Source organism: Crocuta crocuta, unplaced genomic scaffold, assembly GCF_008692635.1.
Source record: "Crocuta crocuta isolate KB4526 unplaced genomic scaffold, BGI_CrCroc_1.0 scaffold271, whole genome shotgun sequence".
Classification (NCBI taxonomy): Eukaryota; Metazoa; Chordata; class Mammalia; order Carnivora; family Hyaenidae; genus Crocuta; species Crocuta crocuta.
This window is the reverse complement of record NW_027527824.1, coordinates 6,384,337-6,407,133: the sequence shown is the minus strand read 5'-3', so window position 1 is coordinate 6,407,133 and position 22,797 is coordinate 6,384,337. Positions and strand designations below refer to the sequence as shown.

General features: G+C 48.5%; 2 protein-coding genes across 5 annotated transcripts in view; one reads left to right on the top strand and one right to left on the bottom strand.

The window, feature by feature from the left end:
* Positions 1-11,616, top strand: part of RNF214 (ring finger protein 214) — a 42,881-nt gene extending 31,265 nt beyond the window's left edge. For both annotated transcript variants that reach the window (XM_077777471.1, XM_077777463.1), the window contains exons 6-14: positions 7,071-7,167; positions 7,493-7,581; positions 8,137-8,227; positions 8,430-8,528; positions 8,756-9,132; positions 9,261-9,393; positions 9,602-9,706; positions 9,992-10,087; positions 10,979-11,616. In XM_077777471.1, coding sequence (XP_077633597.1) covers positions 7,071-7,167; positions 7,493-7,581; positions 8,137-8,227; positions 8,430-8,528; positions 8,756-9,132; positions 9,261-9,393; positions 9,602-9,706; positions 9,992-10,087; positions 10,979-11,044 — 1,153 coding nt within the window. In that variant the 3' untranslated portion in view covers positions 11,045-11,616. The remainder of the gene's footprint in view (positions 1-7,070; positions 7,168-7,492; positions 7,582-8,136; positions 8,228-8,429; positions 8,529-8,755; positions 9,133-9,260; positions 9,394-9,601; positions 9,707-9,991; positions 10,088-10,978) is intronic.
* A 1,951-nt stretch (positions 11,617-13,567) lies between these two features.
* Positions 13,568-22,797, bottom strand: part of BACE1 (beta-secretase 1) — a 21,918-nt gene continuing 12,688 nt past the window's right edge. The window contains exons 1-10 of one of the 3 annotated variants that reach the window (XM_077777506.1): positions 22,612-22,723; positions 21,707-22,088; positions 21,529-21,617; positions 19,849-20,065; positions 19,200-19,337; positions 18,358-18,492; positions 17,304-17,405; positions 16,789-16,938; positions 16,368-16,539; positions 13,568-15,713 (exon numbers count right to left, since the gene is read on the bottom strand). In XM_077777506.1, the coding sequence (XP_077633632.1) occupies positions 15,472-15,713; positions 16,368-16,539; positions 16,789-16,938; positions 17,304-17,405; positions 18,358-18,492; positions 19,200-19,337; positions 19,849-20,065; positions 21,529-21,617; positions 21,707-21,778 (1,317 nt within the window). In that variant the 5' untranslated portion in view covers positions 21,779-22,088; positions 22,612-22,723 and the 3' untranslated portion in view covers positions 13,568-15,471. Of the gene's footprint in view, positions 15,714-16,367; positions 16,540-16,788; positions 16,939-17,303; positions 17,406-18,357; positions 18,493-19,199; positions 19,338-19,848; positions 20,066-21,528; positions 21,618-21,706; positions 22,146-22,611; positions 22,724-22,797 lie in introns of those variants that run through there. The other 2 variants (XM_077777497.1, XM_077777493.1) reach the window with 2 other exon arrangements.

Sequence of the window (22,797 nt, the reverse complement as noted above, 5' to 3'; positions counted from 1 at the left end):
ACTGACAGAACCATATAGGCGCCCCTGAAGTGTGTTGTTTTGATTGAAGTATGTGAAGAAAATCTGGTGATACACAGGTGGTTGGAAAAGGGAGGGGTATTTTAATAGCCTTTTTTTTAGATAATTGTGGATTTTTTTTTATCGTACCCCGAAACTTGACTGGTGATAGTTTCTTAAAGGTTAGTTGAATCCGTTGGCTTAAGTTGCACTTTGAATGGAATTTTTACCCATGTTGTATAGTGGAGGACAAAGCCTTCCTTCTACCCTATTGGGTTTAATGCCTGAGGCCTGTTTAACTGACAAAAGAGAGATTAACAGGAATAAGAAAACAATTTTTATGTACAACATGTATACACAGGTAGGAGAGCTCAGTGATAAGTAACTCAAAAGGCTGGTTAGAGTTCAGGGCTTATCTACCATCTTAATAGGTGAAGGGGGACAGGGAGAGAGGTACTTATGGGAAAACAAGTGACTTCTTAGGAGAGTGAGGGGAAAAGGCACTTATGGGACTTTTTAGAAAGATAAATGGCTTTTCAGGAGAACAAACAAGTTTATGATAGTAAAAGTTTGTGATAATATTGGTCTATACCAGTATGAGTGGTTTTTCTGTATTCTTCAAGGCCATAAAACTCCCTTGGAGAAGGGATTTAGGGTCATTTTTATTCATGTTCTCTTTCCTGCGAGTAGAAGGTCTGCTCTGAAGAGGAATTTATGACATCCTTATTTCCCAGAAGTTGCTGCTTTTAGGCAGATAAGGGGAGCCCCCAGAAAGCTTTTTTCTGCATCTGTTGAAACTCAGATGTCTTCAGCTTAAAATAATTATTATGCCAACTCTGAGGTCCCGAGTGGGTTCCACAGTTGATTTCGTAACACAATGCATTGATAATTTGGAAAATGTTGGTTTAGAGTTGTTCAGACCTTCTAAGATTCTTCTATAAAGAATCTCATTTGTTGATATCACTATTGATTTGATCAGAATAGTCTTTATGTGGGAATCTTTCAAGCTTCCAGTGGCTGGTACAGATTTTTCAAAATACTAATTTTTGCCTGAAAGCTCAAAATTGGTTGTTGGTGATAAATATTGTCAGTTGTTTCCTTTGAAATAGCAAGAGTACGCCATTCATTTTCAAAACATGTCTGCCAGACACTCAAGTTCAAATAGCCATAGTTTGTCTCTCAGTTGTTCTCGTAAGTGAAAACGGTATTTCATGAAAAAAGAGGCTAGTTCAACTCACAATTCAAATGGTCTCAGAAGTGCTTTTCCATGAGACAGCTGTATACTTTGGCACGTAGCATTTTATCAAACAGAATATTTTTTAAATGTCTATTTAGAGGTCAAGATTTAATAACATTATTACTTTATATGGCTTCGTCACAACATAGTTAAGTAAAGCTTAAGCCACGAAAATAAAAAGTAATTCAGCTGAGATTATGGGAGCGTCACTTATGTTTGTTGCCAAGAATTCACATACAACATTATCTTTGATGCTTAGTTGGTGCTAGTACTGGACGAATAAAAATAAAGTAGCAAGTCTAATTGCATCTGTAGATTTGTCAGTTTGTAAAGCAAAAGTACAATTCTTCAGATGAGATCTTAATTATCTCTTCAAATTTGCAGCAAAATCTTTAATTTGATGAGTTACTGTATCATCAAAAAGTGATATCACCACGGTTTATGTAACTGAGTCTTCAGCCAGCAGGCGTGTAGCAATGTCAGCTGGGCCAGGATGGCCTTCTGGTTCATGCACGACAGTAATTTACACAGCTATGATGCCTCAGCGGCTTCATTTCTGGTTTGAAAAGCTTTCATGAGTTTTATGAATTTTAAAGACTTCTTCACATCTGCATTTAAAATAGTTCCTTTTTCTTTACATTCTGAATGATCTCAAAATGTCACTGTAACTTAGCTGGCACAATATAATTAGAACATATTCTGTGGCTTAAGACACAGTAAAGGAAATTATGAACGTCTATAAAGTCAAGGGAAAGATGGCTTTTGTCATACTTTGGTTTCTTATTTATAAGTTTGCCCAATTTCTTTGGAGTAGATTCTTTCCATGAGTCAGAAAAGTGTAGGTCACAGCATCTTTTTTTAGGATCTTGTAGATGTATAGATTGCAGCTAGGGGTTGAGAAAATGAGTCTTCTCTTTTTCGAGCCAGTGACTCATTTTTCAATGTAAGAGGAAAATACAAATAAATTTCCTTTTATTTTAGAAAAAGTTAAACTGTAAAGTAATATGTTAGATAGAACTTAAAAATGAGAAAATTTTCAGGGCGTCTAGGTGGCTCAGTTAAGCATCCGACTTCGGCTCAGTTCATATCATGGTTTGTGGGTTCGAGCCCCGCATTGGGCTCTGTGCGGACAGCTCAGAGCCTGGAGCCTGCTTCAAGTGCTGTGTTTCCCTCTCTCTGTGCCCCTCCCCTACTCACACTCTGCCTCTTTCAAAAATAAATAAACATTAAAAAAATTTTTAATGAGAAATTTTTTAAAAATTAAAAGAAATTATTGTAAACAAAATGACAAAAAGTACTCATTTCTACCTAGCTGCCTGGAGAACTTGGAGATTTTACAGTGATTATTTATTGGACAATAATGAGACTTATAGAGATTATAGCAAGTATAAAGATAGCTATAAAAGCACAGCAGAAGTACTGAGAAGGAAAAAATTGAGAACCTAAATTCTGCCTTAAACCTACCACTTTAGAACATGTTAGAAAACATAAGAATACAGAAGCATATATTCCATTAGCCATCAGTGATAATACTATCATGTGCTGTGTAGCCTTGGTTGGGAAAATCCATTGTAGACTCGTGAGGGAATGAGATTGACACAGGCAAATAGTTTTAGAGTTATGATGAAATTAGTTTCTGCTTCATAGACCAGGCTCTCAAAGGTTTTTGAGGACTATGGACTATGTTTTGCAAACTGCTGTTCTAGATGATTTCTCTGTACCTATGGCTTCCACTACCATGTTTATGGTTGTGACACTCCTCTGTACCCCCTGCCCAGACTGCACCCCTGAACATTAGACTCATGCATCCACTGCCTGCAACTTTTTGGACCACTTCTCAGCTGAATGCTCTCCTAGTCTTTGGCCTTTGCCCGTTTGGTTTGTTCTGGTCAGAATTTCCTTGTTTCTTTTGTTCCTCTGGCAGACTCTTGGATTGCAAGTTTCTTAGGGCAAAAACTGGGCATCTTTATAGTCCCAGGTTTTTTTTTTTTTAACATGATGCTTAGCACATTATGCTGCTCAGTAGATTTGTTGAATTACATTGAATCACGGAAGAATTCTAGTCTCATAAACAGTACATTTGCAGTTGAAGCTTGGGGTAAATATTTCTGCTTATGTCTGATCTCATTCATTCTACATTGGTTAGTGCTACTGTTAGTTTCAGAGAAGATTTTAGATTTTATAACCTCAACCCCGAATTGAGGAGAGCCAACCCCTTCCTTCAACAGTTTTTGTTTTGTTTCCTTTGCCTTGCCTAGAGTATAGTATATTCTGAAAGGAAGGCATTTGGGCTGAGGACCCGTCTTAATTTTTAGCTGTCTCTGACTGTTGAGAGGATTTCACAAGACACTGATCATCTGCTTCCCTTCTACCACACCTTGCGATACAAAATTCATATGCATGTATTTTCATTTCTCTGATGGAGGATGTTCTACCATCCAAAGGAGATAACTAACACTAAGTTCTTCCTGTATGCCAGAGACTGTTCTATGTGCTTTACATGTATTAACTCCATAATATGCATACCAGCTCTATGCAAGGTAGACTCTTGCTAGCCCCATCTTATAAGTAATTTGCCAAAGGGTCACATAGATAGTAGTAGGGTCGGGAATTGAACTCAGAGCTTAGTTTGGCTCCAGAGGCCATGCTCTTAACTACTCTGAGTAGCTTCCTCTTCAATCTAGGTACATTACTTTATCATTAACCTGTGTTAGTATATACACATGCACAGATGCTTATTATGGTATTTATAATTGTCAAATTGAAAATAACTTAATACCTAAATAGATAATAGTATGTGTGTACAATGGACAGTTATTTAAAAATTCACATTTTGAAGAATACTTAAGGATATGGAAAAATATGTTCGGTTGAAAAAGTAAGACAAAGGTCACCGTTTCTGTTTGAAAGCGTACATAATAGATTTATATGTTACATATATACAAATATATATTCTAAAAGACTAGAAAGAAGTACAATAATGATTTTTTGTGAGTATTGCAATCATGAGAAATTGATTTTAAAAAAATACTTTAGGGGAGCTTGGCTGGCTCAGTTAGAAGAAAATGCAACTCTTGATCTCAGGGTCATGAATTCGAGCCTCATAAAGAACATTTTTAATGTTTATTTTTGAGAGAGAGAGACAGAGTGCAAGCAGGGGGAGGGTCAGAGAGAGAGGGAGACAGAATTTGAAGCAGGCTCCAGGCTCTGAGCTGTCAGCCCAGAGCTCGATGTGGGGCTCAAACTCACAAACTGTGAGATCGTGATCTGAGCCCAAGTCAGACGTTCAACCTACTGAGCCACAAAGGTGCCCCCTAGAAAAGCTTTAAAAATAACATTTGTCAGGGGGCACGTGGGTGGCTCAGTCTGTTAAGTGACTGATTCTTGGTTTTGGCTCAAGTCATGATCTCACAGTTTCATGAGTTTGAGCCCCGTGTCAGGCTCTGTGCCAGCAGCATAGCCTGTGTGGGATTCTCTCTCTGTGCCCCTCCCCCACTCGTCCTGTCTTTGTCTCTCTCAAAATAAATAAATAAACTTTAAAAAAAAACTTTGCTGGTGGCACCTGGGTGGCTTAGTTGGTTCAGCGTCCGACTTTCGCTTAGGTCATAATCTCGCGGTTTGTGGGTTTGAGCCCCGTGTCAGGCTCTGTGCTGACTGCCAGCTCAGAGCCTGAAGCCTGTTTCAGTCTGTGACTCCCTCTCTCTCTGACCCTCCCCTGCGCATGCTGTCTCTCTCTCTCTCTCCTAGAAATAAATAAAAAAAAAACATTAAAAAAAATTTAAAAATTTGCTGGATACTTCCCATGTGCGAGGTACCATATTCAATTTTTCATGTGTCTTTTCCCAGTAAATTCTCCCATCAGTCCCATGATGTAGGGATTAGTCCTTTTTCAGATGAAGAAACTGAGCCTAGAATGATTAAGTAACTTGTCTAAGGTCATATAACCAATAAATAAAGGAGTTGGAACCTCTATATGAGATTCTGTTTTATATTTTTAAACTTTTTATAATTTGTATTATTTACATGATCAAAAGTAAATTTTTAAAAGCATGCAAAATATGGGACTGGAAAGAAATTAAACCAGGCATTAGAAAAGTTAAAATAGACTCACTGGTTTCTCTTCTGCCAAGGATTTTTTTTTTTTTTTTGGACTGTCTGCCACAGGGAACTGAGTGTTTTTCAAGCGTGGGTTGCAGGTCTGATGCATGTGTTAGAGGCTAGTTACCATATGATGAGGCTGAGCATTTTTGACTGTTTAAAAATTCTTTGACCATTTTTGTGGTGCTTGTTAGTAGTTCCTTTTGTGTCATCGGATCTGGGTGAGGTAGATGTGGCCATTGCCCACAGAAGATTTTTCTGTGTGAATATGTGGAATGTCCGCATCGGCTTGGTAGAAGGATTTTTCTCATATAAATGTGTACCTATAGTTGACAAATGTATTTAATGAAAGAGACATTCAGTGACCACTGGTAATCTTCAAGAATAACATCAGTCACAGAAGGCAGCTGTCATGTTTTGTACATGCTATCCCATTGTCAGGGAGTGACCAGTAAGCTAAGTGGATCATTGGCTGACCTCATGGCATAGTTCACATGTTCTTATGGTTAGAGATCTCTGACTCGTGTGTTTTACTTGAGGAGTATGTGTTGGAGCAAGAAAACACAGCTACCTATAAACCTTTGCCTCAAGAATTAGTAGAGAATTCCTCTTTTGGCAGGAGGTTAGTTTGGAAAGGACAAAATGTAGACATTAGGAAGAAAATGCCCACCTGGTCACTTCTGTCTATCTGACCTTGTCGGTAGAAGGGCAGACTGCTGTTTGTGAATCAGTGAATGGGTGTTTGGGTCACACCCACACCTGCACTTTATCTGTGAAATGGGGGACAGGGACATGTGAAGGGTCAGATGTAAGGAGAAAGCACCTCGAAAACGTGATAAGTGGATCACCCCCTTTCTTATGTGTGAGGCTACCAAAAAAACCCAGAAGACTGAAATTATTTATTTTACTGAAGTGGGAACATATTTCTTAAGATGTTATTCTTCCCAACCTTTTCTCCCCCACCCCCTCCTCCGCCACCTCCTGCTCCTCCCCCTCCCTCTCCTCTCCTCTTTTAAAAATACAGTGAAAAAATGTCAACATTCCCATATCATTCTTTCCCACTGATCTGGATAATCCTTTGCTTTCCAGCCACAAAACTTACTTGACCCTCCCACATTCTGCAAAAACCCTCAGAACAGGCACACAAGCAGTTGGTCACCTGACTGTGAGCATGTATATTACATTCTAGGGATGGGGCTGGGAGGGCAGCGTAAGAGGGAGGGTGTGAAGAGAACATTTTTTTTTTCCTTCTGAAGAATGTTGACCATGGCTAAGAAAACAGGACAATCGGTAAGCTGGTATCTGTGTGCCTAGTAGTGAATCGGTGCTTGCTGCATTAGAAGTGAGTATTAAACGGATGCATGTCTGGTCCGGCATTCTTCATATCTGTACTAAAAGACAAGTCAAGAAACAAGGGGAATACCATAATGATTCTGAGCCCTCCTTGAATGTAGAACATTCTGTGTTCATTGGGTTTCATCCTCGGTGCACTCTTTCCAGCTCTTCGTAATCTTTTTTTAGCAAGTGGAGACGTGAACATTTGTACTTTCAAATATAGGGCCTTTATACAGTTACAGACCACTCTAAACATTCTGCCTCTCGATCTACATTAATACTTAGAGTAAGACTTCCTGTAACATACCTGCTAGATCAACTTCAGGTTTTGCTTTTGCCTTGAGGTCCCTTAGCAATCTTGTCTTTCTCTCCTTACTTTTGTTCTTGGTTTCTTACCTTACAGAGAAGTGTGGGAAATGGAACTAGATAGACTCAAGAATCAGGATGGCGAAATAAATCGGAACATTATGGAAGAGACAGAACGGGCCTGGAAGGCAGAGGTGAGAAGAGCTCTGTGTAGAAAGCCTTGATGTGGGGCTTCCAGATAATAGAACCTGTTGTATTATAGTAGAGTATACTGTAGTACTATATATAACATAGTACACTATGCATATAATATAGTATGTTGTAAGTATCGTATTGTACTATTATCGTATGTACGGTATAGTGTAGTTTTCTACCACTAAGCACAGGGATTCTGCCATATACCTACTCAGCATTTGTTTTAACTTTGTGTTTAGCTTTGTGCATATAAAATTAACAAAGTATCTGTGTGTTTGTGTGTGTGTGTGTGTATGTGTGTGTGTGTGTGTATGATTTCCTTAGATCTTATCACTAGAGAGTCGGAAAGAGCTGCTGGTACTGAAACTGGAAGAAGCAGAAAAAGAAGCAGAATTGCACCTCACTTACCTCAAGTAAGTACCTTCCCCTTCTAGAGTCTTAATGGTCCTGCGGTTTTGTGTTTTGTGTGTGTATGGGGCGGGAGGGGGGTGTTGTTTTGTGTTGTTATGTTTTTCAGACCCTATCTGGCACTTAATCTGTCTTCACAGGACATTCTGGGCCATCCCCGTCATTGTTCAGTGATTTCTCTTCCCATATTTTATAGCTTTGTATTTTTTCTTGTATTGGTTCCAGTTAGATAAACAGTGTCTCTTACGGCGTCAAAGCATAGCGGGTATCTTTGGAGACTTGTTTCTCGTAGAGTCGTTTCTCTTTCTGCCGTGACATCTGGAGGACCCCTGTGGCATTTCCAGGCAGACAAAAACCCTGTCTCTGTGGTGGGTCCTCTTTCTCAAATAATTGGCTTGCAAAATGCTGGAGTGAGAGTGAAGCAGACACCTCTGGCTCTGGCCGCCTCCCGCACCTGGTCCGACCTTCTTGCCAGGCCCGTTAGCCAGACACTGTCCCGCTGTCAGAGTCAGGTGCAGGGCTCTCTTCACTTCTGTAAATCCCTGTTGGTTTCTTGAAAGGTCAACCCCCCCAACACTAGAGACCGTCCGTTCCAAACAGGAGTGGGAGACAAGGCTGAATGGAGTTCGGATGATGAAGAAGAACGTTCGGGTAAGTGTTGTAATGGCTGACGGACAAGTGAGGGTTCAGTCTGTGCCGAAACCCTGGTGATAGCGAGGGACCTTGTAGACACTGTCACGCAGGGCTGGCTCTCCCCTGCCTTGGCTCTTCTGGCTCTGGATGGTGCCCTCTTTCTAGAGGGGCCTACTCAGCTCAGCAGGAAGGATAGTCCTTTCCCTTCTCTCTCTTCTAGGACCAGTTTAACAGTCATATCCAGTTGGTGAGGAACGGGGCCAAGCTGAGCAGCCTTCCTCAAATCCCGACTCCCACTTTGCCTCCACCCCCATCAGAGGTGAGGGGGCTGGCGTGGGGGAGGCTACCTTTCTGTGCTGCTGGCAGAGCCAGAGTCTTTACCCATCCCTTTTATGAGGAAATTGGTTTCATTCCTGGTATTATGACATTGCTGTTGTTATTATTGTATTATTTGGCATAAGAATTGCTCACTGACTTCTGCTCCAGTTTCCTAAACTTTTATTTTTCTTCCTTTCTCCCTTGTCCTCTGCCTCTGCTGCTCTACAGACAGACTTTATGCTTCAGGTGTTTCAACCCAATCCTTCTCTGGCTCCTCGGATGCCCTTCTCCATTGGGCAGGTCACAGTGCCCATGGTGATGCCCAGCGCAGACCCCCGCTCCTTGTCTTTCCCAATCCTGAACCCCGCCCTTTCCCAGCCCAGCCAGCCTTCCCCACCCCTCCCTGGCTCCCATGGGAGAAATAGCCCTGGTTTGGCCTCCCTCGTTGGCCCCCACGGCCCACACATGCCTCCTGCTGCCTCCATCCCACCTCCCCCAGGCCTGGGCGGTGTTAAGGCTTCTCCTGAAACTCCCCGGCCCCAGCCAGTAGACAAACTGGAGAAGATCCTGGAGAAGCTACTGACTCGCTTCCCACAATGCAATAAGTAAGTATCTTTCAGGACTAATTAAAAATTTGTCAGAGAAATGTCTGTGGATTAAAATAGGGGAGGTCTCAGGGATATACTCATGAGTATAGCAGAGAATCTCTCTCCCTCAACATTTGGTTTCTTAGGGCGCAGATGACCAACATTCTTCAGCAAATCAAGACGGCCCGGACCACCATGGCCGGCCTGACCATGGAGGAGCTGATCCAGTTGGTAGCGGCGCGGCTGGCAGAACACGAGCGGGTGGCAGCCAGTACTCAGGTACGAAGGGCTGCCTGGGGGAGAGCCGCACCTGCTGAGATGGTAGGGGAAGCACAGACTGCAGGGAAACCGGGGCCTCAGCCCTGCAGCCAGGGTGTTCTAGTCTGGTTTCTTCCTTTGCTGGACTGGGCAATAAATGGTTTCTTTTTGTTACCTGCTAGGTTGCTCAGACTCTCTCTCCTTACTCTGACGATATTTCTGCCCACAGCCACTCGGTCGGATCCGGGCCTTGTTCCCTGCTCCGTTGACCCAAATCAGTACCCCAATGTTCTTGCCTTCTGCCCAAGTTTCATACCCTGGAAGGTCTTCACATGTAAGGCTCTTTTTCTTTGAAAACGGGGATGTGGAGGAGCTGGGGGGTGAGGAGGGAACAGGTTCACAGGTGGGGTGTGGGAACAAGCCGTCGTCTCCGTAGCCGGCTCCTTGGCGGCCCCACTGAGAACATGCAAGTACTTCTGGCAAGAAGCTGTATTTGAGCTTTTCCTTCTTTTGGTGTAAAATCTTTTTGCTACATCGAACTACTGGATGGAATCACGGGCATTAAAGGCAAGAGACCCAGAGGTTCCTCACTCTTCGGCCGTCCCTCCTCTGTTCTCAGGCTCCAGCCGCCTGTAAGCTGTGTCTCATGTGCCAGAAGCTCGTCCAGCCCAGTGAGCTGCATCCAATGGCGTGCTCCCATGTGCTGCACAAGGAGGTGGGTGCTGTAGACCTTCTTCGTTCCCACTCTTCCTCCTCTGCATTTTTCTTGAACGTGGTGCTCTGTTGATGGTCATCATTAATATCTCAGCATGAGGTTTTCAGTAAATTGTGGCTTAAACGATCAGCAGAATTCAGAATACTGGCAGCTAGGATCTCCCAGCTTCCTGTTACCCCACTCTCTTTAGGGGACTGGATAAGCACTTCATCCTCGAGCACCGATAGATTACTTTCTTGGAACGCTGACAATAAGACATACATTTCTAGGCACTGTTTCAAATATAGCACTGTCAGGAGATTTTGCTTAGATGAGAAGAAGGGAATAGGGAACCTGAATATGAGAGTAGGAAGTCCATTAACAGAATAGCTTGGAGACCTGCCTGTTAGAGATTATCTTCACAAACTGATAGGTTATTCCTATCTTGTATTATGTTATACGTAGTCAAGTCTCTTGGCGGCAGGGATGATTGCCTCTTTACTATTTTGTTTTGTTCATTTTGATTTTCCAAGAGGTAGGAACTGGATTTACATCTAAATTCTTAGTAAGGGAAAATGCTGAATAAGCTTTGAGGGTGGTGGGTATTTGGAGATGAGAGCTTATCTCTGCCTGAACAGATCATGGGAAGGAGAAGGCCACACCAGGCATTTAACAATGAGAAGCCTTACGCTATTCTTAGCTGATTTTTACTGTTCCCTGTAAAAGAACAGGTTCCCCTACTCTGACGATTCTTGGAGGGGAGAGCCAATGAAATGGCCCATCCGGTCCCCCACAGTAAGAGCTCTTCTGACTCAGTATGCATTCCTTAGACCTAGTGGACCTCAGTGGCTCTCTCTCCCCTCCTCTCCATCTTTCCAGATAAACCTGAGATATGTCTTTCTTCCTTTCCAGTGTATCAAATTCTGGGCCCAGACCAACACAAATGACACTTGTCCCTTTTGTCCAACTCTTAAATGACGGACCTGACTGGGGAGGAAGAAGAGGAGAAACTGATGTGAACAGGAAGCGCGGGTTCAAGATTTCTAAAAGTCTATATATTTATACAGTGACCTATACTCACGCCATGTACATTTTTATTATATAGGTAATGTGTGTATAGAAAGTCTGTATTCAAATGTTCATAAATGAACATTTACATATGTATATTATGCAGAAATGGTTGTCCCCCTCACCTTGCAATTCCTTTGGCGGATGCAGATTGTAGGTAAGGTGATGTTTAGTTTGCCCTTGAAATTATGATATTCTTGCCCAGGGCTGTTTTCAAGTACAATATAAAAACCATCTAGGAAGCTGCTGTTCCTCTAAGGCCATCCTGCTTTGATTTGGCTCAGCCTCTAGTTAATTTTCTTCAGGCTCACGTATGCAGATTTGAACCCTGGTGCTCACCCGCTGACTGACCAGATGCCTTGCTTACTGAAAGCCTCCGGAAGCCTCAGTGTTGTTCTAGCCACTCTGCCCCAAATGGATAAAATGAGATTGATTGAGGAAAAAAAAAATGTAACCCTAAAAGTCTGAATTTTCGTTGAATATTTTACTGTGTTAACGCTCATTATTTGCACATAGACATTAGGTTTACAGAATATTCTGTTTTACATCGGCAAAATTCACAGTCCAAGAATAACAACGTAAGTGGGTCCCATTTCACCCCTGCCCCCCACGAGCTTCTGTCCATCTGACTTCCTGCATAGTCATCTCTTTAGAAACTAGCACAGCCCACAGGTCTTTCCTAGGCCAAGCCATCCCTTGCTGCCACTGACTTGGCCTCTGATCAAGCTGACAGACCAACCTTGTGAAGCCCTCACCTCTTCCCTGTAACTTCTGGTCTCCTAGTCCGCCAGCCCTCCCCTCCCCCGTGAATGTTAAGGCAGTTGGTTCACAACCAAGTTGTTTGGTGACCTTGGGTGAGCTCCAGGCAGGCACTGGGGTGAGGAGATGTCTGTGCAGAATTATTTGCAGAATGATCTTGGGATGCTGGATTTTCATTTCTGAAGGAAGAAAATGATGGGGACATGTTTCCTGTCCTGGGAAAAACGGAAACCGAAGTGACATGAAGGGACGTTAGATTTCAAGTTTAGAAGTCACTTGATCAATGGATAGCTATCTAGAACGAGATCGTTTTTCCACCTCTGCTTATTGAGCACGTCTGGGTTTTAGGTTTATACCTGTGAAAGCTGTGAATCTACTAGAGCTTTGAATCTTTTCCTGTCCTTTTACCTTCAGTCCTATAGGAAATGGCTTCAGCTTCCTTCTCTTTTGGAATTGAACGAGGAAAACCTAAGTGTTAATTAAAAAAAAAAAATTAGCTCCAGGGGAAGGACACCATTATATTAGCAACAGCTAAATGTTTCCCATCCTGGGAGCTGGACGTGCTTCTTGGCACTAGTAAACACTGCCAAGGTAGCAAAGTCTTTTCCTTTTAGCTCCAGTTAAATTCTCTCCCCTCAGTTTTTGTTCTTTTCCTTCTTTGTCCTTTGTTCCTGCCTAGCAGGCTCTTGGCCATAGCCCTTCTCTTGCCTTACTTGCTCAGGCTTGTTGACTCGCATCATTTTAAGGAGCCGGACTTCCCAGGGCCTCCTGGCATCTTGTAGGGTGTTGGAAATGGCCCCAGGACTCCCCTCCGTAGAGGTCAGGTGGCCCACTTTCTTTGGTTAGTGAAATGCTAAGGTCTCCAGTTTGGTAGCTATCATGAACAGAAATGTGGCAAAATGGAAGACCAGTTCCTTTGTTCTTTTCATTTGGGCAATTGATTTTTTATCTCGTAATCAAAAGAATTTCTCTCTCATCAACTTTGCAGTGCCCTTTAGTCCACCAGCAGCATTTTTCAGTATCCCCTAAAAATCTAGAAATTAGAAATGGGTATAAAAGCTGTTCTCTTTTCTACAAATCTCTTAAGCCAAAGGAGTATAGAGAGAAGAAAGGAGGAAGTGGTGGGCGCAGGGGTGAGGGGCTTACCTGCTTCCCCGTAAAAGCCCCTTGAAAGCCAACTATAGTGGGACGACTGAGGTTTTGGGGAGTTGTGTGTGGGAGTTGGGGCCTCACTGTTGCTCTTTTCTCTGTCTTGTTCAGAATCAGTCAGAAAGCAACATTTAAGTTTTGGCCGTCCCCGTTCTCCCTGTTCCCTCTGCCCGCTGGCCTGCAGGGTAGAGGCCATGCAGACCGACGAAAAGGGCCTCGAATACAGTGAGTAGAGGTGGGACAGTCGCTTTTCAGGAGTCGACTTTAAAAATAAGATATATAATACATATTTTTACAAGCAAGAAGCTGTTGTCAAGGATTTTCTTTCACACTTAGAGTTACTAGTTTTAGGGTAGAAAGGAAGTAACTGTAAAAAGAAAAGCGAGTACAAGTTAAAAAAAAATACGACAGTGGGACTTCCTAATGAAGGGGTTGAGTTTTATGCCCTGGAAAGAGCTGGGAAAAAGCCAGTTTTCCCAACATGGGAAGAAATTATAAAGCAGAATGTGGCATTTTATCACATGGTAGCAGTTCATGGAAGTTTATTTACACAGTAAGTTCCGAGCTGGAAACAGACAGTGTCCAGTCTTGCTGACGGTCCTTGTGGTGAGGGGGTGTTCCCAGGCAGCCAGAGCAGCACCAAGTGCAAGGGGAATGAAGCGAACCCAGATAAGGAACTGTGATTCAGTGTTCTTCTTTTATTGGTTTATGGCTTGTGGGCAGCTGGCCGAGGCCCTCCTTGCAGCTCCCGTTCCCTCACCAGGTCATTCCACACGCGGGCGGCCCCACACCTGGAAGCAGCGTGTCAGCGAGACAGCAGTGGGACCCGGTGGGTGAGCCGGGGGCTCCAGGTCTTCCCGCTGACACGGGTCTCATAGTCCACCGTGTTAGAACTGATGGTGGGGAAGTGAACTCGGTGCCCACTGCTAGCCCAAGAACCAGCCTGGGAAGCTATTGATGAGGAGTGGGGAGGAGAGAGTAGGAGAGGGGAGAAGGACGGCCTCCATGAGCGGCCCTGGTGGTGAAGGAAGTGAGGGAGCCCTGAGGCGGCCAGCCTTTCCCCGGCAGCCTTGTTACCGAAGGCAGTGATGCTAGAGCCAGAGAGCCCTGTGGTTCCGACACCAGGCGTAATACCAGCGCCCCTGTCGGCCGCCTCAGCCAGGTTGATGGAGGGGACATTAGAGAGGGAGAGAAGGCAACGGAACGCCTCTGCCTCGTGTGGCGCTCTTAGTACTACTTTACAGCTGAACAGGAGGAAACCCAGGCAGAGGCGTAGGGCCTCAACCCTGTACTTGTCGAATGAATCTTGAGCGTCCTGCTTTCAAGGGTGAAGGGAGGTCTCCCGCCCGTCCCTCTCGGCACCTCAGCGGCAGCGTTCCGGAGGGATCGGGGCTCAGGGAGGGAGGGGACGTAGAAGCAGGAAGACGGGGCCCGGCCCTGCTCTGTCTGCTGTATTCCAGTTGCTGTCTCGTAGGGCACCTGGGACCGAGGGGCGTTGGGAAAGGCGAGTGGTACCCGGTGTACGTGGAGTACAGGGTGCAGGAAGAGACGAGTGGCGTTAATAAGGTAGAAATTCATTTGTTAGATGGAACTTCTTAGTGGGCACTTTTCACTTAAGAGCGTGAAAAAGAGCTTTTCGGCTAGGCGAGCCCTTCTTCCCAACTCACTTTTGGCCGGGCTGCCACCGCAGAGAAGACGACACTGGGTAGCAGCACCCATCCTGCAGGATGGGCTTCCGTCTTGGAGATACTGTCTGAAGCTGGGACTGGGGAGTGGCCGTGGCTCTGCCTCTTCTAGCCGTGATCCCAGCCGTTCCCTGTCTTTGCGCTCCCCTCCTCTCCTCTTCCACCCTCCCCCATTGTACAGATAGTCAGTCTAGTTACACTTCTGTTTAATTCAAGAGGCAATCTTTGTACCAACGTTAGGCTAGTTTATACAGTCCCTATCACTAAAGCAAGTAGCGAACTGTGCATCCGTTCCTACTGGCTTTGGCCAGCAGGGAAGCAAGATTGGCCCTTTCTCTGCCCGGGTACCGCAGAGGGCCGCACGCTGGGGTGACTCGGCTGGGATGCCACTACTTCTGGAACTAAGAACGAAGAATACTTTGGGTTGGAGAATCCAAAGGGATGGTGGGCAGAGGTTCAAGGCTGAAGTGTCAAGCAGCAGAATTTCCCAACTCAGGCTCGAGGCGACCAAGAATACTCCTGCCACCAGAGGGCTGCTTGCTTCTCTCTCCTGTTTCTGCAGGCGCAGTCCCTGTAACCCGCCTTGCCGGCTTCCCCTCCTTGTCTGTCACGGCAGAGGCGTTTGGTGGCAGGTGGGGGTCTAGGCGCTCTGGCCACCGGTGCCATCTGTGTCTCCTGCTTGCGACCAAAGTGAACCACCAGGTGTGGTCCCAGGGGATCTCTGTCTCCTGCCCGTGGGCCTCCTCACTTCAGCAGGGAGATGTCATCCGCAAAGTCATCGTGCTGGTGGCGCAGGCAGCGGAGGCAGCGCCACTGGCACACCATGAGGCAGAGCGGCAGCATGAAGAGGGCACAGATGGCGGCCATGACGTAGGCTATGGTCATGAGGGTGGACTCATCTGTCTGGGGGATGTTGTAGCCACAGTCTTCCATGTCGGGGGTGATGAAAGGGCCTTCCACTGCTGCTGTCCTGAACTCGTCATGCACTGGAGAAAGGACAGGTATCAGTGGGCACCTCGCATCATCAGAGCAGTTGGGTTTATGTAACAAACAGAACTTCCTGATAGGCCTCGAAATCAGCCCCTCAGGAGGCTCTAGCATCTCTGTGCCTGGAGATACTTAGGGGCAGGCCAGAAGGCCCTGGCTCCTCCCCCCAGGTCAGTGGGAGCAACAGCCCTCTGCTGGGTAACCATGCGCTAGGAACTACACTAAACGTCAGTCTTGTGAGTTGACCGAAAGGCCAGCCCCACATATACCTGGTAAACTCACCTCTTCGGCCGATGCCCACTTGCAAGACCCTGCCAGCACTCTCAAGTAGCCGGCATTCAGCTCATCACGTAGCAGCTGACGAGGTCACTGTAGGCTCAGCCTGCTGCCCTTGGGGCGAGAGCTCCCCGAGGGGCCGCGGCAGCCCTTGCTCTTCTGGTCTCCATCAGGGGCCACCAGCCCACGCACGACTCACCGTGCCAGGCAGCACCGAAAAGCACAAGCACTGACGCTGGCTTTGGCACAACATGTTGGCTCTGCCCCGAGGCAACTATTACTACTACCTCCTAGGCCGGTAGGGGCCCAGGCATCCTAACTGTTGGGCAGCAAGAACACAGATAGACTGGCCCCACCTTCCTCCCTGGCCCTCTTACCGTGACAAGCGCTGACGGCGAAGCCAATTCGTTTCCGGGCCCGATCAAAGACCACGTAGAAGCCCTCCATGATCACAGCTCCCATAACCGTGCCCGTGGAGGACTGGGAGATGGCGAACTTGTAGCAGTCATCTTGGGACGTGGCCACGTCCTCCACTGGCCGCAGGTATTGCTGAGGACAAGCGAGCCATGATGGGGAGGCTGTCTTCCTCGCTCCGGCCCTCTCCCCGCCTCTGCCTTCTAGGTGTCTGTGCCCGCAGGTGGCTCCTCCCTCTGCCTTCCCTGAGCTCTGCGCGCTCTGCCCGGTTTCTGCAGGAGCCCCGGGACACTCCTCTACTTGGTCGTCCGGGCGCTGGGGAGGCCCTGCCTGGTCCCTAGCTGCCCGTCCATACTGTGACCTCTTCTGGGCCGGGGGACATACCTGTGGAAGGATGGTGATGCGGAAGGACTGATTGGTGACCTCACCCATCAGGTAGAGGGAGATGACTGGGAAAATGTTCCAAGGGGTGGTGCCTGCCTGCCAGCATACCAGCTGCTCCCCCAGCCAAAACCCGTCCGGGAACTTCTCCGTCTGCGTTGGCGAGAAAGGGATAGCGATGAGGACCCTGCCTCTTCCGGCACCTCGCTTCTCCCGCTTTCACATGGCACTTCCCGGGCCCTTCCTTTCTTTGCTTTTCTGTGGAAAACCCACACTGGGGAAAGGCACACTGAAACCCAGGATTAGGGGGAGGCCGAGGGAGGGCGAGGCCGACACTGCACAGCAGGGGACTGTGTGACGAGCAAGCCGAGGCCCAGGACAGAGACTGGCTTTGAAGGCATTGAGTAAGTACAGGGATCTAAAGGCAGACAGCTTGGCTCTTGTTGAGGCCTGTGACCTTGACGGACTTCCTCTGGCAGCCCGTCATCTGTTGTACCCCTGCACTTAGTCCCACTGACCGAGGAGGCTGCCTTGATGGATTTGACAGCAGCTTCAAACACCTTCTTGGGCAGGCGAAGGTTGGTGGTGCCACTGTCCACGATGCTCTTGTCGTAGTTGTACTAGGACAGGGAAGAGGGGGTCAGAAGAGTCGAGAGCCTTTTTTGATGCCAGGCTCCGGAATCGGAAGGGTGACTCCGACGGCGTGGGGGCCATCCTGGCTCCGTACCTCTTAGGAGTAGATCCTTGGGCAAGTTGTTTTAGCCTCTGTGCCTCAGTTTCCTCATCTTTAAAATGAGGACAATCATAGTACCTACCTCAAAGAGTTATTATAAGGATTAAGTTAATACGTTTGAGGCGCTTAGAATTGTGCCCGGCACATAGGAAGTATCCAGTAAAAATACTAACTCTTAATAAATTCTTGGATGGGGCAGACCTTCTCCAAATCTTGAGAATAAAAATGCCTCGTATAGTGCTTTTAACTTTTCGTAGTACTTTTATATCTGTTCTAACTTAACGTCCATTAACGATCTAGGTAAGGAAGACCCACATGGTTTAGCTGCTATTTATTGGGTACCGCTATGTGCCAGGCCCTGGGAGGAACGATTCATCCCCTTTTCTTTGGTCTTCACCACAATCTTTGGAAAAGCTGTCTTTCCCTCTGTTTTGCAGATGAGGGGACTGAAACACAAAATAGTAACTTGCCTGAGGGCACATGGCTAGTAAAAGGCAAAGCTAGAGACCCAGGGTTTTCCAACTCCGAAGCTGGACTCTTCCACTTGCATCATATGATGCTGCCTCGCCAACACCTTGTCCAAGGCCATCAAGCAAGGCAGTGACTAGAGTCCAGACCTGCTTTTCTCCTTCCTAGACCATAATCCACACGGTCCCTGTGAAAGTGCCCTGCCAGTCCCTAGCCCCAATGATTGTGTTACCATTAAGCTCACGATGGTTCTAGCCTCAGCCCCCAACCCCTTCTGCAGCCCCTGCTCCCCTGTCCCGTCCTCCCAGCCTAACTCAGGGTCTGACTTCATGCTTCGTTGCCGCCCCCTTACCTCCCCCTGGTGTCGTTACCTCCTTGCAGTCCATTTTCAGATCCTGCCCGTTGATCTCCACCCGCACAATGATCACCTCGTAGTACCACTCCCGCCGGATGGGTGTGTACCAGAGGCTGCCCGTGTACAGTGAGTGGTCGATGCCCCCAATGATCTAGGGAGAGAAGGAGGCAGGTCCCCGTGTCCCGACACAAAGGGACAGCGAGTCACCCAGAGAGAAAGCAATGGGATCAGAGATTTCCGGGGGGTGGCAAGGCCCCCTTACAGGCCACCTTTCTCATCTTCCTGCTTCCAATCAGATCATGTCCCAAAGTGATCCGTAGTTTCTTAAATGTGTTAAGAATGCGTCAGGGGAAGGCCTTGCAGGACTTTAAATTATTTGTTTCAGGATCCCGCAGCCCTCAATATAAAGTTATTTAAACCTAAACTGGCACACTAAATGTTAAATGACTATTTGCTTCTCTTAACAAGTTTTATTTTCTCAGCTTGTTGGAGATGGAGACCCATTCACCAGTTGTCCTAATGAATTAATAAATAGACTTTTAAACTCCTTACATCTCTGCCTTCTGATCATCAGACTGAATGACCTTAATTTGAGAGGTCGTGTTTTCATTTCTTTTCCAGTTCCCTACTCATCTCATCCTTTCCAAGCTTACCATAGGCACCTGGAGTCGTTTCTGGACTAACACAAGGAAGGAAAGGATGGGAAAAGAAAAGCGGAGGTGGGGAATACCAAGAGGTTTCTCTGGAGTCTGAGTAGTGGAGCCCAAGAGTGTGGTGGGGCCTTGGAGGGCGGGGAGGCAGGCGGCGCCCAGCCCTCTGCCCAGTGGCGGCAGCGCCCCTCTCCAAGGACCCACTCACCATGCTCCCTCCAACTGAGGCCAGCACTTCCGACTGGTTGAGGGGAAAGCCGGCGCCACAGAGCTGCAGGGAGAAGAGGTTGGGGACGTGGGTCTGCTTCACCAGGGAGTCAAAGAACGGCTCCAGGGAGTCATCGGGCTGTGGCAGAGAGAGACAAGGAGTGAATCCTCACACAGAGGGCCCTAATGGAAAGAGGCCAGCTCCCCGCCTAGACTGGAAGGCAAAAGCAAAAACTTGGGGGATGTTCCTTGGGAAAGACTATCTTGATCAAAGTACTGAGATTGGGCAGAGAGAGGGTCAGCAAGAGACACCGGCAGTGCAAATAGGAAAGATCTACAGAATCTTTGGTCCCCATATGCTTAACCCGGTTCAGATTTATGCGGGGAGGGGGCCTCTCTTATTCCCAAGATCTTGGAAGTCGGTAGAAACCAGAACCTAATCTTGTCCCTATCACAGCGTCCCTCACTATAGTTGCACCCTCTCCAGGGACGGGACCCAGACGGCCACCCCATCCCCCTGTTAACTAATCCTTCCAGCCGATTTGTTTCCCCCCTTAGTCCATTCGCCTTCTCTCCACGCCCGTCCCTCTGTAGCATGCAGGGTGCGACGTGCAGACACAGCGTCCGGGGGTAGGCCCTGGTCCTCTCACCCTGGCGATCTCGGCATAGGCCAGCCCGAGGATGCCCTCCCAGTTGGAGCCATTGATGAAGAACTTGTCCGACTCCGTGATGGCAGCGATGTTGGCACGCACCGTGACGTTGGGGCCATGGGGGATGCTCACCAGGTCGGTGCCCAGCTCCCCCTCCCACTTGCCCTGGGTGTAGGGCACATACACACCCTTCCGGAGGTCCCGGTATGTGCTGGACCTGTGGGGAGGAGGCAGAGGTCTGTGGCGGCATGACCACAACACCTGGCGTAGGGATCCAGCACTCCCAACGGCCTCCCCTCCTGGCAGGGCCATCCTGCGTGAGATAAGGTGCTCAGCAGAACATCCCAGAGCAATCAACCAGAACAGTGTAAAGTAACCTTGCAAACAGATGAGGGGAGCTGTTACTGGGGCTCACCCTCCTGTCTCCACGGTTCATATCCCTAGATCTGGAGCTCAGGCCCCGTGAGGAACAAGCCTATGCTTTGTGTATTGTGCCCGCCGCTGCTGAGGGACAGCTAGCGGGCATCTCCTCCTCCCCCCACCCCCCCAGCTACATCAAACTCCCAGAGAAAAGGAGCCTTTGACTCTTGCTGCCTTGGGACCTGGTAGTACCATTTGAGTGGTAGAGAAAGTGCCAGGCGGGGTGAATGGGTAACCTCTCGGGCAAGTTCTTCCCAAGAAAGAATCGGCACAGCCTCTCAGCAGGGCAGGTAAGTATTAGACACCACTTGTGTGGAACACACGCTCACGAGCACGTGACACCCCCCCCGCACCGCGCCTCCTCACACCAGTACCCCGGCCCTGTGTGCGTGCTGGAGGGCAGTGGCGGGACTGGGAGGGGTGGGGGGAATCCCCTTTCGTGGAGCCTGACCACGCCCCGCCCCCACCGCTGTCTTCAGGCAGGGGAGTGGAAGCTGAAGGAGACTAAGAAGGCAGAAGATGCCGAAGATGGCTTCGGCATCTGCCTAGAAGTCCAAGAATAGGATTAAAGGCTCTGCTCACAGATTTGCACACAGAGAGATGCCTCAGACATGAGATGTCCCCTCGCCACTTTGTGCTTTTATGCTAAGGAGGCTCCCACATCATCCCTCTCTGCCTCTTGCCTTCAAACCCCACAGCGACCCTCCCTGCCACCAGCTCGCTAGATCCAGCCGCTGGGACTCTGGGCGGTATGGGGAGGCGGAACAGCTTTCAGCCCCTGATACGGCTCCGGGCCGTGGGGCTTATGGAAGGTTCTTCCTTCACTCCCTTGAACCGAGCGTTGCCACCAGGAGTAGCCCCTGAGGGAGAGCACAGCGAAGGGAGTGGCCACGGCAGCCTGCTCGGCCTACCCTGAGCGAGTCGATGTTGCCAGAAACCTGAGAGCCACTGAGGGGGCCGGGGGGGGCTGGGATGAAGTCTCCATGTCTCCCAGCTCAGGCAGAAAGAAGGACTCTTGAGTTAGGAGCCTTGGGGCTCCTGTCCTCCCTGCTCCCCCTCCCCAAGGAAGCCGCCTTTGTCTCAGCACTGAAGCACTTCTTGGTGGCCCCTCAACCTCCCTTTTCCCATAGAAAACCCCTCACGTGCCCCCTCTCCACTCCTCTCCCTTAGAAAAGTTCCGAGGAGCTAGTCTTTCCTCGAAGACCCTTCTGGGCCCTGGCTCGTCGGGAAGGGTTCTGTCTAGCGCTCCCCAGCACTCACAGCTGCCTCTGGTAGTAGCGATGCAGGAAAGGGTGGGGGGAAGCCCCCACTGCAAAGTTACTGCTGCCTGTGTCCACCAGGATGTTGAGCTGTCGGAGAAAGGGGAGAGAAAAGAGGTTACCCACACGAGGTTCTGGGCTCCGCGCCTTCATTGTCCTCCACCCCACCGGCAACTTACTCTCCCTGCGGCAGGTCCCGGGTGAAGCTTCCACCATGCAGGACAGAACAGCCCGGCGCAGGCTACCGCCATGACCACAGACGGCCCACGGCCTCCCGTGCTGCCCTCAGCATGGCCTCATGTGGGCCCCCGCCTTCTCCGTGGCATCCCGACATTTTCTGTGCTGTGGGAGCCGCGTCATTGCGTCGTCTTCATTCCTCTTTGTCTCTACCGTCGGGCTGCCCTTACCCACTCCGTGTGCCTCTCCGATCCTGTCTGCAGGGCTTGCCCCTTCCCTCCTTTCCCGGTCCTCCTAGGAAGCCGATCAGCCAGCGGGCGGCCGGGCTCGCATCCCCGTGCAGCTCAGAAACGCTATTCTAGGAGCTGGCACGGCCGAGGGAAGCTGTGGGGACCGTGGTGGCGTGTTGGTGCCCATGTGCTTCTGACCCCGCCTGCCAGAAGGTGTCTCCCCAAGGAGGCCCCACCCCCCACCCCTGTCTCAGAGGTGACATGGCCTAGGAGTCCTGCTGTCTGGACTAGTAGGGAGCCAGGAGCCCACTCTGACATCCCGGGGGAAACCCGCCTCGTCAGGGCCCTGGATTTTGGCTAAACGAGTACGGACAGGTGTCTTCTTGGGGTGCAGCTCCTTCTAGCGTTTCTATTTTCTCGACCCTCCTTTCTCCTTTGGCAGCCTGATCCGTCCCTCAGTCAGTCCAGAGCCATGTCGTGAATATCTTCCTGTATACTCACGGGCGAAGAGAGGCGACGCCTCTGTCCCCAGAAGCACGGTACCCCCAGAACTGACCCTCTCTCGCTGACTTTTCATGCCCATCACCTCTTCTCCCCTGACCTCAGGGCCCTGTCATTCTATGTCCTCTCTTGGTGCGGCGAAGTCAGCTGACCTCAGTTGTGGTGCAGGCTCTGACCTTGTCACCTTGGGCAAGTCACGGCGCTCCTCGGGGCTTCAGTTTCCAGAGCCTCCGGTTCCTTCCTGCCCTCAGTGGTCCTGGTGGCTCCGCTGACTGCGCCTCCCCAGCACCTGCTTAGGCCTCCTGGCCTCCCCGTGTCCCCAGACACCCCTCTCTAGGGCTGTCTGTCCCCCCGGCGTCTGA